At 41.1% G+C, this 15,270-nt stretch overlaps 1 protein-coding gene across 1 annotated transcript in view; it reads right to left on the reverse strand.

The window, feature by feature from the left end:
• Positions 1-6,346: 6,346 nt before the first annotated feature.
• The window catches only part of LOC311501428 (uncharacterized protein), a 31,818-nt gene continuing 22,894 nt past the window's right edge, over positions 6,347-15,270 (reverse strand). The window contains exons 30-45 of the mRNA XM_084563240.1: positions 14,588-15,172; positions 14,285-14,421; positions 13,554-13,611; positions 13,326-13,438; positions 11,420-12,397; positions 11,224-11,331; positions 10,958-11,015; positions 10,712-10,825; positions 10,376-10,588; positions 10,224-10,298; positions 9,992-10,125; positions 9,534-9,668; positions 9,284-9,341; positions 9,106-9,186; positions 8,916-8,999; positions 6,347-8,647 (exon numbers count right to left, since the gene is read on the reverse strand). Coding sequence (XP_084419366.1) covers positions 8,625-8,647; positions 8,916-8,999; positions 9,106-9,186; positions 9,284-9,341; positions 9,534-9,668; positions 9,992-10,125; positions 10,224-10,298; positions 10,376-10,588; positions 10,712-10,825; positions 10,958-11,015; positions 11,224-11,331; positions 11,420-12,397; positions 13,326-13,438; positions 13,554-13,611; positions 14,285-14,421; positions 14,588-15,172 — 2,954 coding nt within the window. The 3' untranslated portion in view covers positions 6,347-8,624. The remainder of the gene's footprint in view (positions 8,648-8,915; positions 9,000-9,105; positions 9,187-9,283; positions 9,342-9,533; positions 9,669-9,991; positions 10,126-10,223; positions 10,299-10,375; positions 10,589-10,711; positions 10,826-10,957; positions 11,016-11,223; positions 11,332-11,419; positions 12,398-13,325; positions 13,439-13,553; positions 13,612-14,284; positions 14,422-14,587; positions 15,173-15,270) is intronic.

Below are 15,270 nucleotides of genomic sequence, written 5' to 3' on the forward strand. Positions count from 1 at the left end.
TTACATCCCTTCTTTTTTAAGTGTGTTTTATATTTTTTGTGTTTTATTTAAATGTTATTTACATGTGTTATTTACATGTTATTTACATGTGTGCCTCTTAAGCCGGGAGTCTGCAAAATTTCGTTTTGTTCTCATAATGACAATAAAGACTCCTGATTCTTGAAGACTGCTGTGGCTCTGATTACGCTGTAACCACCAGGGGGCGCTGCAGTATCAACAAATACTGGACGATTTGGACTGAATTATCAAGCATGTCGTTGAGTTAAAAAAATAAAAAAAACATTTAATTATTCCTTGTGACTTTCCTCTGTTTCAGTGTCTCACAATTACACAGCAAAAGTTCAACAACCAGTGACTTTAATAATATGACTAGAAAACATTAAATCAGAGTAATCTGATATGTAGCTGAGGACAAACTGACAGACAGGTCCTTCTCCCTTTTCTGTATTTCCCCTTTCCTAAATGTATGCTAAGGGTTCCACGTTCTTCAGATTGATAAAACTATTCATCGCCAAACAAACATTCAGCTATACGTGCGGACATTAGCCAATTAGCACTGCTTGACCCAGAATTAACAACCTAACTTTATAACCAGCTCGTGTGATCATTAGTCACTGTGTAACAATGACTTTTCGGTCAACACTAAGCGTACACAAATTCCAAAAAAAAAAAACAAAGCAATTTTTTAAAAAAAGGTAAAGACACCTACTTCCTGCTGTAGACCGACTTGTCGTTATCGGGCGTTATCTCTTAAGAAAGTCAAAAGTCTTGTTGCGAGGTCCCTTGGAATGAGCGAAGTAACGTTCACGGCGCGCCGACAGCGTGGGGAAGGATTGGCAACACGCCTCCCCCAATTGTTACAGAGGCGTGTCAAGAAGAGGGATGGACACACGTGTGTGTGTGTGTAAAGTATTTCTGTCCTAACAGTATTCGTAGAATACAGAATAACACACACAACAAAGCCATGTATTATATAATATATTCAGGGAGAGGGCAAATAACTCTGTCTTCGGATGGCCTTTGAAGGAGCTCATTCAGAATCAGAATCAGAATCAGAAAATACTTTATTGCCGAGCATGTTTGTACATACAAGGAATTTGCTTTGGTGTTGTTACGCATAAAATAAAATAAAATAAAATATAGAAACTATAGAACTTGCAGAAACTACCTCTTGCAGTAAAAGAAGATGACAGAAAGCAGCCCAGGAGAGGCATACCAGTGTTAAAATGAGTCATTGCATTCTTTCTCTCAAACTGTGTGAGTAAAAGACACTGCTCATGTGAGTTTCCGATGGGTAACCCCCACACATGTGCCTATTTTAACCCCAACTCCCCACCAGTCTTTTACAACTGAAGAAGCTACTTGAATGAGTGAGAAAATGTGGTCAAGAAACTCTACAAGTCCACTTGCTTTTCTTTCAGCGTTTTTTGACATACCATGACCTGGATGGCTGACAACCTTTGCAGATGTACCTGCTCAGGACATCTCCAGGCACATTTACAGCCAGAGGCAGTCAGACCATGTCATACGTCCAAAAGGAGACTTGGTCTTGGGTTGAGTCAAACTTGACGCTGCTAGAGGAAGGATTATACTGTGGTGAGGGTATAAAGGACAAACCGTTGTTCAGATATGCATCAAAAGCCAGCTTGTGCTTTCCGACAGGGCCCTCAAAGGGAGATGCCAGGAGAATGAAGATGATAGCAAGAGCAGTCGTTAGGTAGGTACTGTCGTGGCAACTGAAAAGCAGTCACTTGTTTAGTACAGACGAGAGTTGGTCAAAATACCAAGTTTTGACACAATATTTCTCTTCTAGAAATCCTTTATTGCTTGCAAGCAAGAGTCACTCATCAGCAACGCATAGATGATGGCTGAAGAGAGGCAGTCTCTCCTCAACCCTAAACAATGTTCATATCTGTAGTCAAATCATAAGATTGCACATGATTTGACACAAAACATTGTACTAACATCTCAACATCCACCTCATGACTTCTCCTACACTTTAACCATTATTGTGTGTTTTACAGTGACCCATTTTCAGAACACATGTACACAGAAGAGGCACTTCAAATACCCCCTTCAGGGTGAACTCCTTAAAGTGACTTCCTTATGTTAATTCTCCCAGCATATTATACAATGGAGCATACAACAACATATCTATCCATACCTTGCAACCACATGATTATCATAAGGCAGAGCTTATGTCCAAGACACAAGCTTCCACCCTACATACAATCTAATGTAGCATCCACAATTGTTAGATTTCATATGTAAGATATCAAAATAATAAGGGACATTTGAGAATTTCCCTCACAGGAGACTAAGATTGTTTAACATCTGTCAGAAGCTGCTGGACATGTTCTACCAGACTTTCATTGCCAGTGCCCTCTTCTACACTGTGGTGCGCTGGGGAGGCAGCACTAAGAAGAAGGGAACCTTGCAGCTGGACAAACTGATACATAAGGCGGGCTGGCTCTGAGGTAGGGGCAGAGCTGGAGTCCCTGACATCGGTGACAGAGGCAAGGACCTTGAACAAACTCCGGTCTATAATGAACAATGTCCAACACTCTCTACATGACACCAAAGTCAGGCAGAGAAGCTCGCTGAGTGACAGACTGCTGTCTCTGTAGGCCACAAGTGTAAATGTTTGAAATGGTAGTTCACTAATTTGTGGACACAGGGATGTATGAAGTATTTTCTTTGGGATTGCAGGTGTTATATTACACAAGAAAGTTCTGATTTTAATGATCTCAAATCATTTGATCTTTTCACCAAAAGCTCCAGCTGTTCTCAAAGCTGATAGCTTCTTCCAAATAGAGCAATGGTCACAACATAACAAACCACCCATCCAATTCCCACCAAAAAGTTCAGGCATTATTGAAAATGGGAAACATTTTATTCACACATGAATGCCATCAAAAATAAAGGCGTAAAAGGCCAATAATATAACATCATGTAGGAAGAATACTGTGCGGCATTTGCTCTACAGCAGGCTGCAGCTGGGTGAGCAAAGAGAACAAGACAAAACATGAGACCAATGGAGTTGTTTTCTTAGTCGTGTTCATTTCAAGGGGCAGAGTTCAAGATAAGGGTAACGGTGGCTATACCTTTCCTTCTGCAGTTGGAGACCCGGCCGTGAAGAGGAACAGCGAAGGAACTTCTCCTTTGAATATTTGTTCACTAACGGAAAAATATATCTAGCACTTTATAGAAAAGGGAACATATTAAATACTACTAATTGCATCGTTGTGTTCCACACTCACCTTACCTTGAACTTTAGACGAGTTACAAATAGACAGACTTGTATAACATTCATTCATTCATTCATTCATCTTCTATAGTTTTGTTGTTTATTTGTCGGTGATGATGTGAAGATGATGAAGGAAAAAATCTCCGCTGACACCGTCTTTCTTGTATATAAAAAGGTTTATTACAAAGAAGTTCAGCATCTAAGTACAAGCATCCAGGATTGCTTGGAGAGGATTCAGTGCCAATCGAAGTCGCTCTCCCGATCTCCGTCCTAAACCCAACTTATATAGGGGAGTTGTTATTGTCTACAACTTAATGTATACCAGCTGGAACAGAGTTCACTTTTCACGTAATGAGAAGCATATGGAACCCCTATTGCATAGGTATGCAACCTTTAACCTCAGACCCCTCAATCTTTTTACTTCAGACTTCAAGTCTGCTGAATCCTGACACTAACATAAACACTGGCTGTCTTTCCCATTTCCTTGGTCCACATCCTGTGAACGGTTTGACTTCACAGAATGTTTCTTTTAAAATTCAATATACCTCACTTGCTTAGTCCTGTTAAGGGTCACCAGTCCATCGCAGGGCTAACACAGAGACAGACAACTACAGTAAATGTATAACCTATGCATAATCCTTTAACATCTTTATGTCCCTTCATGTAACATCTCTATGGTTGGATTTCCAGTGTTTTCTCCTGTTCTCCTGTCTTCACAAGGTCACTGCACTGAGGATGTTGCGAGCAACAAGTGATAAGTGACTGATAGTACTCACATTACCATGGAAACCACATACCAAGATTATCTGTATAAAAGCTGTGTGTGTAGGGGAGAGAGCGAGAGGAGCTTCTCTCCAGAGAGAACCTGTAATTAGACTCGATGATTAAAGAAACCTTTTGACTTTTGACCAGAGACTGTCTAAGTTCTTTTTCCATCAAAGACTGCGTCAAAGAAATTCAAGCAAATACAAGGTTACATAGAGGCCACACTTAAAAAAGGTAACAAGTGTCAAAGAAAAATTGAGGCAGGTGATAGGGCCATGTGATAGCCTGTACCTCTTAATTCAACATGTAATCTGGGTTCTTAGAATCTACTGGTATCTGGAGTCTCTTCAAAGTCAAAAGGAAACACAGAAGATGACCCAAGTCTCTTCTGGGTCAAGGCTACATCAAACTAATTTCATAGTGTTGTGCTCCTGCTTTTATACCTTTTTGTGCTGCATTATCATACAAGGGGCTGAGCACAGCACTTTATCATAAACATGATTTATTTCCCTCTGGAAATACCCGTGTCTTTTCATACCATATTAGGTCTTCTTTCTAACAATAATCATGTCAGCTGTTAAGACTCAAAGACCGCTGCAAGTTCCAGCTACATCCTTCATGTGACACAGCTGTTTTCACTCCATCATCCTGTACTGTACATCCATGCATGATCTGACCGGGTGCCTTCCTTTCCCTTATGTGCCAAGTTAGCACTACTCCTACCTCCATCCAAGGTCTGATAGGAATCAGTCCTATCCTCTGTATGCTGCCTGTGCTCTGTCTGTGTATGCAACTTCATGTGGGTCATCGATCGGTCATATGGCTGTGCCCTTTTCCCTTTCATCTAACTACAGTTTGGTTACATGACTAAACCCTATAGATAAGGTGTTCATTCAAATATTCAAATGACACTGAGGTATATTGAATTCTAAAAGAAACATTCTGTGGACCAAGGAAATGGACCAAGGAAATGGACAAGATAGTCAGTGTTTAGGTTAGTGTCAGGAAACAGATGGTTCAACATATAGGAAATGTAAAGTGTGTATGGGACGGTTAAAGGTCATACGAAACGACCAAATGATTAGGTTATGTGTGGAGACAGGAAGCCTGGAGCTAGAGGATTGATGGTCAAGTCGAGTTTTTGTATGTTTCCCATATGGTGGAGTAATGACCTCTATTTCCTGATGTTATGCATATAGGCAAACATGTTGGGTATAAAAGGAGACGACCGGAGGAAAACAGGAGAGTCTCAATTTGGCAGAAGGGCTCTCCGAGCAGTTGCAAATGCTTGTATCAGACGCTGTAATCTTTTGTAATAAACCTTTTTATATGCAAGAGAGACAGTGTCAGTGGAGATCTTTTCCTTCATCATCTTCACATCACCACCGACAAATAAACAACAACACTTCAAATCATTATTTTTCCCCAATACAAGCTACATGTTTTTTTTTTTGTTTGTTTGTTTTTTTTAAATTACAGCAGTACTTGAAAAAAGGAGAAAATGCTGCTACCTGCTCCAGATCTGAGCGCTTTTGTCATTTGTCAAACTATATTTAACACTCACTCCAATGCTTTCACCTTTATCAATATCAAAACAAGTCATGCACCGTTACTCAGCTACACAGTTTCATGATGTGTTTTCTTTGGCAAAAGCAAATTGTAACTGGAGAACGTCTCGGGGGTTTTGCCTTGACCACACTTACAGGCAGTTAATACCGCTTATTCTAACTGCAGGTCTGTGTGTGTGTGTGTGTGTGGGGAGTTAATTTCTTTGAGATGCCTATTTGTGGAGGAGACACAGACACAAGTGAAAAACCTGACCTTGAAATAACATCTGTTGCAGACAGGCTTTCTTCCCATCCTCTGTTCCCACCATACCCCTCCAGGCAAGGCATCTCCCCCGTGTTCATTAAAATGTTCCCAGACCCACAGGTGAAGAGCAAAAACATCAACATGTATTATTTTGTGCAGTCCTTGCAGACTCTAAAATCAAAGCAGATTGAAAGAGTTGGTGTATTATGTTCACTGAACGTCAAGGACATAGCCAACCCACCCAAGTTAGGTGAAGAGAGTAAAAACGACAAAGTGAACCACTGGACTACATGTTTGTTTAGATTATCACTCATCTAGGCCACAGTATATCTAAAACAAAAGCAATTGGACTTGTTTAAGTATCTGTACTAAACTGCAATTTGAGGATGTTGTTCAAATTAACCTGGTAGTATTCTCTTTTTCATTCATTCATCTTCTGTAACCGCTTGTTCCTGTTGAGGGTCGCGGGGTCTGTTGAAGCCTATCCCAGCTGTCATCGGACGAGAAGTGGGGTACATCCTGGACAGGTCGCCAGTCTATCGCAGGGCTAACACAGAGAGACAGAACCATTCACACTCACATGCACACCTACGGCCAATTTAGAATCACCAGTTAACCTAACGAGCATGTCTTTGGACGGTGGGAGGAAGCCGGAGTATATCCTCTTCCCCCCCCAATTAATCATCAATGACAACAAATGCAGAGTCCTCAGCCACCACTGTGTTGAGTTTAATTCAACAGATTATAAAAGAAAAAAAATATAATACTTCACATCTCAATTTTACAGCAATGACATTAAAATGAGAATATAAAACTGACCACTTACAGTAGCTTAATATGCTGTTTCACAAATGCTGACAAACTTAAATGCAAACATCAGTTTTAACACGTTGAACACATCCAGACCTTGCTGCCAGTTGAACAAAAACTCTGTCCTATTCTTTTAAAATGAATGTGTTGTAAAAAGTCAGCTTTCAAATAAAATTTCTGTGAGTGAACATAAATGCCTACATAAACACACTGAAAACAAGATCTATATGAAAAGGTATGATAGCAAAAAAAATAAAATACAACTTTAAAAATATAACAATGTAACATTTTTACATTCTGAACAAGTGTAAAAATAAAACTGGACATTTAAACAGAAGTCTTTGTGGTAAGACTAAAGCAGACTGAACATCACTGGTCATCTTGGCCTTTCCATAAGAAGGACTGCTGCTGGTGCTGCTGCATTTCCAGGCTCTCACACTCTGGGGGCACTGGTGCTGCTAAACTATGGCCAAATGTTTGCAGACAGTAGTAATTTACTCCCTGCTGTGGGTAAATCTGGCTAGAGTAGAGGCCGGTCGCAGTGGACACCGCATACTGATTTAAATTCCAAGAGTAGACAGGCAGGCTGTTAGGTGCAACATCAGAAGGAAGACAACCTGAGTATACACTTGGCACATGAGCCACTTGGCTGTATTGACTAAACCCTTCAAACGATGCCGGGGTGTCACTAGAGTTTGCCGTTTGAATTGTGGAGAAACTGACCTGATGGCTTCTGTTCACCTCACTGTGGACATGTTCTATATAGCTGCCTTCGAGTTTGCCGTTTACAGGGTGTGTCCTGGCAGTTATGATGGTGTTAATAGGCCTCTGATGAACTCCCGTCCCATCAGTCACTGTGTCACCTTGTGACCTTTGTATCTGCCCTGGGTTACGGTTGGTGGCACCACAAACGGATCCAGGTTGGCTCACATTTCCAGGGAAGTTTTGAAGAGTAATACTGGGCTCAGTACTAGTGGGTACTATGGCACCATCAGCCTCGCCTGCTGTCGCCGCACACAAAGGATTGCCCCTAATTAAGCTGTCCTCCAAAGATGAACTGATGGCCAAAGAAGGAGAGTTGGCACTAGGAGTGATGTGCTGGTTGGAGTGAACAGAGGATTCTGTCAAAAACATTCCTTCAAATGAGTTACTGGAGTTTAGAGCTTCTTTTTTAGTGGTTTTAAACACCTGAGAGTCCCATCTTGTGTTATTCATTTTAGGTTTACATTCAGTCTTCTCACTCTCTGAATCCAATTTTCTTTCCTCACCGTCAGGTGAATTAGCAGCACAGGAGTTGGCCATCTCAGCATTGACTGGTGCAGACTTGTCAGCGGGAGTATTCCAACCTTCCTTTCTGACCACAGATATTAAATGTACCAACAATTTCAACTCCGCAGGGGATAAGTTTTGTTTGGCAGATTCAGTTTCTGGGTCTTTGATCTCAAGAGACAGCGGGTTAGTGGTCACAGCAGGGTGAACAAAAGTGAACTCTGATGCGTCTGATCCGGAGCTGGGCTCATTAATAGGCTGCAACGTGTCGCCTCTGCATTTGGCTGGCAAACTGTCTCCAAGTGGGTCGTTGATGCAAGGTCTGACCCCTGTTTCAGCAGATGTAACAGCTGGAGGTTTCCTGGTTGAAAGGCTTTCATCTCTGGGACTGATTCGAGTGTTAACAGTAGGAAACGGAGATTCTGCCTGTTTGACTTTCAACTTGACTTGGGGTGTGAATTGTGCTTGTGTAGAAAGAAGACTTGTAGCAGCATTAGGAAATGGAGAGACAACAGAAGCAGCCATGGATGAGGAACCGTTCACATCCAGAGGACTCAAGAATCTTCTTTCTCCAACTATTGCAGTCTCTTCTAAATTAGATGTTTGTTTCACTTCTAAGAGAGACAGCAGACAACAAGCAAGAGAACACAAGAACAAAAAATAAAAAATAAAAATGTTTATTACTGCCGATGAAGAGCATCACTGAGTCCGCAGGAAATGTTTATCTTTGTATTCTTCTGGTGTCTGAAAAAACCAAGTGAAATATAGACTTACTTTGCAGGTGTGATTAGAACTATTACAGACATTTTAAAGACTAACACAAGTCATACATTTCAACTAGTTTGAACCTACTAAGCTTAATATCAGTCATCAATTTTATTTTAGACTTCTATGTTCAACTGACAACATATTTGAACTTAAACTACAGTGCAACAGGACCCAGTTTCTTTTTTGATTAGTGGTTATCAGCCTGTGGGGAAAATGTCAGTATTGTAAATGGGATTTATTTTACCTTTGTCACTTCTCTGATTTGTCTTTGGTGCTTGCACTGTTTCTGTGGGCAGTGACTCCTCTGGATTCTCCTTAGGATGCGAGTCTGTGCAACAGAAAGCAAACAGTCATGGTACATGGCCATATTCTTCCTCTTTAGTTGAAGTGGTGGATAAAGGAGAAAAAAAAACGACTAGACTGCTGGGACTCACTCTTCTGTTGTGCAGTACTGCTGGGTGGATAGAGGGCAGTGAGTTTCGCTTCGTTCTTGATCTTTTGCACTATTTTTAAAGCTGCAAAGAGCAAACCACATGGTTAATACCAACTACTCTACATCCCCCCCGGCCCATAAACTCATTAGACAAAGACAGAATTAAAAGTTAATGCCACCTTCACTGAATGGAGCTGTCCGGACTCTTTCATACGACGTTGGTGCCAGCATTATACCCTATGTAAGAAAAAACAGAACAGGGCAACAATTAGCACAATGGACGTATTTCCACGTTGTATATTTACTATTTTTTGGTGAAATAAAGCACAGGTGCGATGTGAACAAACCTACAGTTTTGCTGTGCTAATAAAAAAGAAAAAACCCACACATTCAAATGCATAATCAACATGTATAAACTTAACAGGTTACCTGAGCTTCGTACTTGTAGAAACGTTCTCGCACTGAAACCATCCGGGCAATGTCATTCAAAAGTTCATATTTCATCTCCAGGAGTAGGTCCTTCTCCTCCTCGATCCACTTCATGAACTGAGGGTAATGCCGCAGCTGCAAAACACACACACACACATATATATGACTATTCAGATTTTTTTTCCCAGTACGCCATTATATAAACAGTTGCAACAGGTCAAAAGGCCTTTGAAATAAACCAAGTAAAATTGGAGTAACTTCTGGGCTTGAAACCATTTCAAGATTAAACAGGGGACAACAAGAAGCTAAATTAGCAAGTTCCATTTACATGAAACGGAAATGGGAAAGGAAAACCACAAGTCCCTTTATCCCGTTCATTAGTATTGATAGCATTTTAAAACAGTCCTTGCAGTTGTTAACTAAATAACAAATACATCTAAACAGGAAATAACACATACCATGCAATGGAGATGGTGGTAAGCGCTGACCAGATGTTTACAGATTTCGCTCAGAGAGAGTGTCTTCCTGCAGCTCTCACACAAATAGAATGGATTCAGAGAAATCCCTCGGCACTCCCACACAGACCTCAAACCTGGGGAGGATGCACTGTCTTTAACAATTTGCATGCTTTTGTGATACGATAGGGAATAATGGGCACGAAAAACATGTGCCGCATATGCACGCACCCACCAATGACTGGCTCAGAGTCCATTTTATTTACGCTCAAGAACCACGACAAACGATTGGAGCCATATGTTGTTTCCCCTACGGTAGCAAGAAATGATGACAAGTTAGAACATGTAACCACGAAATGCAAAAACACATGAACACTCAAAACAAACCTATTAAAATTCTCGGGAAAGTCTGTAATGCATTGGGATTTGCTGGTTCTGAACGGAGGTCTGGTTCATGTTCTTCGTTGTGGCTTGAGTGGCTCTGTTGTTCTGTATCTGCTGTAGATTCTTGAAAGAATGTAAGAGGGATTTGGGCAAATATGTCGACCAGTTCTGAGTCAGTGACGGGAGGATCTGCTGAAGGATTCTCCATGGTGATTCCTGGGAAGAAGAAAGATGAAAATATGCGTAAACGATTGATAATCCAGACCCAAGTAAGGATTAACGGAGGGAAACTGTATACTGAAAATGAATTCAACTGTGCGAAATGACACTTTAATTTACCATCGTCTGAGCTTGAAACTTCACATGGACTGGTCACACCAAGTCCCTGACCTGCAGTACTGTCTGTGGATAATAGTGATTTTTGTCTCACCATTGTTTTCAGTTGTTCTACAGCTGAAAAATCAAAAAGAAAATCAAGATTAATTCATTAACCAACAGCTACAACACGACTTAGTTTCCATTTCTATGTTGAGGTAAAGAACATTATTAATTATCTGCCCTTAAGAAGAATTCGAATGTTTTTACCTTTGTCCTCTGGAAGTTCAGATAACGCTTTGTACACGTCACTCTTCACTTCTATTGTCTAGAAAACCAACACAAAATTCACATTTGTTAAAATACAAACAAAGTCCCGACCACAGTGCATGTAAGCCGCCAATTAACTCTACTGATCGTGCTTATTCATTCCGATGTTTTGAAAGGTGTGATACTTTTACAATATGCATGACAATTTACAAATCCGTCTGTCATATTTGACTTCAATTGACCGTAAGGAGACTTGTGCACTTCACCTCGCTGCCCTTATATCTTTTTTCAGCCTGTGCCAAGCGGGCCACTGTGTTGTTCAATTTGCTCTCCCATTCTGATGGTTCTGCGGTCCATCCAGGACACCTCAATAACTAGCAAGAACAGAAAAAGCACACAGTTAACGTCTGTATGACTGCTTGGAATAACAAAGTTTTACAACAAGTCGTATCAAGGACACACCACATATTTCTGCTGATGCTTAATGTCCATCAGGTGTTGGGAGTTTTGCATCCTGACTGAACACAGCTGACAGTAGACTTGCCGCTTTCCATTGCAGGTCACTATAATGACCTGACTGGCGCCAATTTTCTGAGGGAATTCCTTCGGCTTTGTATCAGTTGCTTCTTGCTTCTTGTGTTCAGAGAGGGGAGACATGTCCGTGGTCAGGTGGGGAGCCTCAGGTGGGCTACTCTTATGAATATGTGGTGCAACACTGGCCGTTGCCCCGACTGAATTCCTCACATGTACAGTCTTGGCAGAAGCCTCTGTATTTTCACTCGCACTAACTGATGTTTCAGGCTGATGCGTCACTTCAACAGATGTCGCCACAGTTTGAGATGGAGCGGTAGTTTTTGATGCAGACTGAGAATATTTAGGATGATTTTCAATTCTGCAGGAAGGTGCTTCATGTACCACCGAGGGTCCAGTTTGAGAGGTGGCTTTTACTTTGGACGCAAGATCAGATTTGCTTTTCACTAGTGCAGACACTGCTGCAGATATAGTTGAGGTTGTCATCAGTACGGGCACACTTGAGGCAGAAGTGGTTACTGTCATTTTGGGAGAGGCTGCAACACATGCAGAGGTGGTCGCAGTGGAGATGGAGATACTGGCTGTAAGTTCTTCAATTTCACAAGTGGTTGCCATGTTTAATGATTCCACAGTTGGAGTAATACACGAGTCATTATTTGTGTTTTCAGGAGCTAAACAGGTTGTGCTTGTCCCACGAGTGGTCACGCATAGACTTGATTCTTCTTTGCCACTGCTGGAAACAGTCAGACAGGTGTGAGAGTTGTCTGCCGACAAAGGCACTTGGATTTGGGTCACTGTGTCAACTTCTTTCAATTCAGAGAGGACTTGAGCAGTTTTGGAGGTGATCTCAGTCATCACAGACATGTCCGCAGCAGCTTCCGAGTCAGGATCTTCATCAATCTCCATATCCTTTAAAACAAAACCACCACATTTAGAAGACAATGTTTCAGTTGTCAAACAGGTACGCAACACAACAATCCCTGCTCATCAAATGTGTTACCATTTTAACTCTCTGAAACTTGTATTGTAATTTCTTAACAACCACTGATGCTCTGCTTATCTTGTTATGGGTCTTGTTTGCAGCACTGGACACTCCCTGTACGCTCACTATGTGTTAGAGTCACCAAGGGACGTGTAAAGACAGTAGCATAATTTCACACTCTAAATCGTTACTTAAATGATAGAAAAATATTAGCTTTAGTATCTAGGTTATCTACAAAAACAAGGCACTTAATCATGCACGAATATAACCTATCAGTTCAAAGAGTGTGCAGGAGGCCCTAGAGAGAATTTAAAGCTTAACAGGTCAAGGAGAGTGCCATCTCAAGGGAGATACTCCCTTCTTCCAGAGACTAGATAACATGCTTGTTGACAGGCAGCATGACATGTACTGAAAATAATTTACCACTGTGAATAAATACTGTTTCATTTTTCTGTTCTGGGAGGTCCTCTCCCATAACCTTGTGTTGTGCGAGATTCTGTGCACTGCTTGAATGAAGAGACGCAGACTTCAAGATTCTCATTGCAAGAGTGGTGATTCCTTTTTTCACTTCACATTAAACAAAGGGGTGAAAAACTAATTCAAAGGAATTTACTGGGAGAAGAGACCTTGAGATTTTAACAGTCAAACCTGGGTTGAGGTGTAAAATATTAGAATAGAGTAGAATAGTGTAATATTGCCTGGTCTTTATTTAATTTTACTGAAGGAATCTGGTATGTAATGTGACCACTATTTTATAAGACTGATAAGAAAAACAGAAAGCCGACATGCAAAGTTCAGATTGAATTGAGGCGCTTGCTGCGACTGTAGTTAGCCGAGCTGACAGAATGGACTGACCTCGGTGTGGTCTTCTGACGTGTCCTCAGATTTAAGACCGTGTGAAGCTGAGGTTGAAGGGGGCTCACGTCTGCCGTCCTGCAGGGCCTGAATCGCCTTCACTCTCTGTATGGCTGTGAAGATAATGGACAATGATGAAGAGATGCTTCATGGTAAAAAAAAATGTTAAATATATCAAAACCAGCTGCAACAAGATAAAAAAAAAAATAAAAAAATGTGTACCCTTACCTGATTTATGGCTTAGTTTTGAGATCTCACTGTAATCCTTTTCATCCAATTCAACAACCTGGTGTCCAGACAGACAACAATTGCAAAAACAAATTACTGAATTCTGTTTGAATCTTTCCACTCTTCTCTTATTTGCCTAGAAACTTTTCCTGCTAACCATGACCAACCAAATGAAAGTTCTTTTTTTTTAGCACATCATATCTACACAGGAAGCAAGTCCACTTCCACAGAGGCTACCATGTGGTACTGCCATGTTTCTACAGTAGCCCAGAACGGTCAAATCAAACACTGCTTCTAAAGGGCATTTGGCATTTTCACAACGATGTGTTGACACTGCCGAGGGCTTTATGCCATTCTAACTTATCCCATTAAATATGAAAGAACTTTCACTATGTAAAATTAACGACGAAGGGGCAGTTTTGCACCGTCTGAGCCCAGGATGATTTTCCAAAGGTCAAAGATCCAAAAAGAACATGTTTCCCTTCTGAACAGTGATCTTGGGACATAAGCCTATATAAGGACAACACATAAGTTGAGGAGGACTATTTACTGTATACTTGATGTCCTGCCGAGGCTTTGTCGTCTTGAAACAAACTGCCCTGTAACCCAAATTACTTACAGCTGATCAGCTACAGCTACAAAAAGATCTTAATCAGTCTTATATATACAGACAGAATACTGTATGAGAGCTGAACTTGGCCTGAAACATCTCAAGCTTATTAATTACTCACCATCAGAAACATCCTCTGGTGGTCAAGGCTAGTAATGTGGCTGATGACGTCCTTCTCTGGGATCCTCAGAGTGCAGGACTCACAGAGGTAGATTGGGTCACGGCTATCACAGTTGCATTTCAGAAGTGTACTTAAACCTGAAGGTCATAAAAATACCAGAAATACATGTAAATAGAAAAATAATGAGACTAAGGATTAGCCACAAAATGTTATGAGGAATCAAAATTTAGCAACTCACTAAAAAATTAAAAATAAATCTATTTAAAATTAAATTCCAATTTGGAGATGACACACTTTACACACCTTTATCAGCTGCTGCCTTGTAGGTCTCATTCATATCTGCCATTTTCTCATCCTTTTGTTCACCATTTAGCATTTCTGAGGGTTCTTCACAACATGCATCTGCACTGGAGGACAGACGCATCCTTTTCTGATCCACTTCTGCCCCGACATCCTCATAGCTTGTGTCCTCATGTGAAGCTTCAGACACACCGTTTGGCCGTTTTCTTTCACTCATTTTAGAAGTGTGGTTCTTCAACTCTGTAGGGGCATTTTCATCACTTTTTCCTCTTTCTATTCCAGCATCTGCTCCATCCTCTTTGTCTGTGTTCTGGCCGCTTTCTGGGATTTCCCCGCTTGGTTTAGACACTGAAAGCTCTTCTGTCTCCTCCTTTTTCACCTGGCATGTCCCATCAGCATTCTTCTTTTCTTCTGAACCAGGCCCAAACACTTCCCTTGCCGTCTGGGACTCTTTTTCATTTGTTGTAGGCATCTCCTCCTCCTTTTCTATATGTTGTTCATTTTCAACACAGAGCTCGTTGGTGCCATTTTGCTGAACAGTGCCTCCCTGTTGTCCACTGTTTAACTCTTTTAAAGTATTTCTGGGAACTGAGAAACAGAAAGAAAAAAGTGCATCTGATTATAAGTGCCTGCAATGCGAGCTGGTTAAATCGTGTGTGGAGGAAAAATATAGATTTGAGGTTTGG

Source organism: Chelon labrosus, assembly GCF_963514085.1.
Source record: "Chelon labrosus genome assembly, chromosome: 16".
Lineage (NCBI taxonomy): Eukaryota > Metazoa > Chordata > Actinopteri > Mugiliformes > Mugilidae > Chelon > Chelon labrosus.